Source organism: Cibotium barometz, chromosome 21, assembly GCF_041138505.1.
Source record: "Cibotium barometz isolate CiBa-2024 chromosome 21, ASM4113850v1, whole genome shotgun sequence".
Lineage (NCBI taxonomy): Eukaryota > Viridiplantae > Streptophyta > Polypodiopsida > Cyatheales > Cibotiaceae > Cibotium > Cibotium barometz.
Window position 1 is genome coordinate 29,170,307 of NC_141066.1, and position 2,178 is coordinate 29,172,484.

Sequence of the window (2,178 nt, forward strand, 5' to 3'; positions counted from 1 at the left end):
TTTGAAGAAGTAATACTAATATAGTAACAGATATCCGTTTTAGCACGGGTGCTCCGCTAAGAGTCTATGGAGGCATCAGCGTTGAATATGGCGGCGCGCATCTGGACTTTGTGGGGAGCCGCCGGCGTCCCGTCCCGCGAAGAGCCGGGTCTTCGCGGGGAACCGTGGGCGGCGGGTCTCTCTTGTACTTCCACGTCCTTATAAAAACGAGGACTCGCCAGTACATCAGCTATATTTTGCACACACAGATCGACACAATATACAGGCTTAGGCTTTTCATTTCCCCCAGCTGCTTCCACTCGCAATATTTGCAGCAGCAAGGCGTTTATCCAGATCTCGTCCAAGCGAAGCAGCCTTTCCCACAAGCGATGGCGCCCATATTACGTCCAGCTGCGCAGACGCATCACTCCGGCCGCTTGCTGAAGAACCCCAGCTCATGCACCGCCTTCTTCCTCCTCCTCATCGGCGCTCTCATTTCGCCTGCTGCCGTTGACGCCGCAAGTGGCAACCCGCGCTGGAGCATCATGGCCAACTCAAACTCGTCCGATGAGGCCTCATTGGAGTACTACGTGCAGGTGGAGGTGGGCGGTGACGACACAGGCGAGCTTCTCCCCGCCCTTGACACCAACACCACCAACAGCTTCGGTGCGATGGAGGTGTTCGCCCTCAACGTCACAGAGGGTGCTGACGCTTCCAGCACTCAGCTGGGTGTCATCCGGGGCTACACAGTCCAGGCCAGCTACACCTCCACCAGCCATGAAGTGGAGGTGGAGGTGCTCTCCTACGACGATGGCTCCGTCAACGGCACCATCAGCCTACAGGGCCTCATCAACGTTGCTACCAACGAGATCGTCGTGCTGGGAGGCACAGGCGCCTTTCGGGGCGTGCGAGGCTATGGCGTTGTCACCCTCGTCAGTGCCACAGGCACCTTGTACGTCTACCACCACTCCCTCTATTTTCTCTAGACTCACTAATTTATAGACGAGTCCATAATTAGAACCTAATCGTGGCCACCAAGCCACGAGCATGACTGCACAATCTTTCAAAGAGCAAATACAGAATTAAGGTTTCAAAAATTTCTATTGAGAGTGGATTTGGAAGCAAGAAGAAGTGTTTTCTATTGAGAGAGGATTTGGAAGCAAGAAGAAGTGTTTTCTGTACTCTGAATTCTCAGATACAGCTATATAACTTCAATCTATGGTATAGCACTTTTACCTCCCTTCATTAGATATTATAAGACAAAATTTCTTTTTAGTGGAGCCATTCGAATGTGAAACTATTAATTAATGTTTGCAGATGGCAAAGCCATGGGTTACCAACGATTTAAAAATAAGAAAGAGAGAGAGAGAGAAACAAAAATTCATGTTTTAGCCAAAATTGAAATATTCAAGACTAAATTCACTTTCTAAATAAAAGAGATTGGCATTCCACATTTTAAATATACGCTGCTCTTGTAACTACATAACAAAAGTGATTGTGTTGGATGGTGGTCTTAACTAGTATTGAAGGCACAACTAAGGATATTCCTCTCCTCCTAGTCATACCCACCACCCTTGCAACCCCAACATCGTCAATCAAGACACCTATAATATCACACCTTTTATAATGTAAACAAACCTAAGAAAACATGGGCAGGAAAATGAATGAACCATTGTCTTTAAATGAAATGTGCAAGTCTTTTATGTGAAATGTGCAACGTCAGTTCAATTGAAAGGTGTTTGACTAGTAATTTTATTTTAACCCCTAAGTTATAGGAAAAACTTCTTATCTTCTTTATCCATATAATTGTATATACACATATATATACGTTTATGTATAGATGTGCTTATGCATATATGTACATATATGAAAAGATGTGCTTATGCATATATGTATATATATACATATAAGAGCTTCCGTTTATATGCAGGTAAGATGGACAAAGCACCTTATGGTAGGTTGGGCGGTTGAAATCATGTTAACATGTGATGTGGTTAAGATAGCTCCCTTCCTAATGCCAACCACATAATCACATCACCAAGCTCGACAGGTGGTGAAATGTTGTGGGTTTGAGAGGAGATGTGTGGATGGTTGAAAAAAAATACAAAATTAAGGTGTCAAAAAATTCTATTGAGTGGATTTTGAAGTTCTATATTATGAAGTCTCTACTAGAGCCATATAACTTCAATCTATGGGTAA

The 2,178-nt window shown here is 44.4% G+C and overlaps 1 protein-coding gene across 1 annotated transcript; it reads left to right on the top strand.

Annotated features, from left to right (window-relative positions):
• The first annotated feature begins 249 nt into the window (after positions 1 to 249).
• Positions 250 to 1,243, top strand: LOC147627036 (dirigent protein 10-like). The gene has a single exon (XM_086816142.1). It carries the CDS (start codon positions 369 to 371, stop codon positions 963 to 965), a length of 597 nt encoding a protein of 198 aa, XP_086672268.1. The 5' UTR covers positions 250 to 368; the 3' UTR covers positions 966 to 1,243.
• Positions 1,244 to 2,178: the final 935 nt, after the last annotated feature.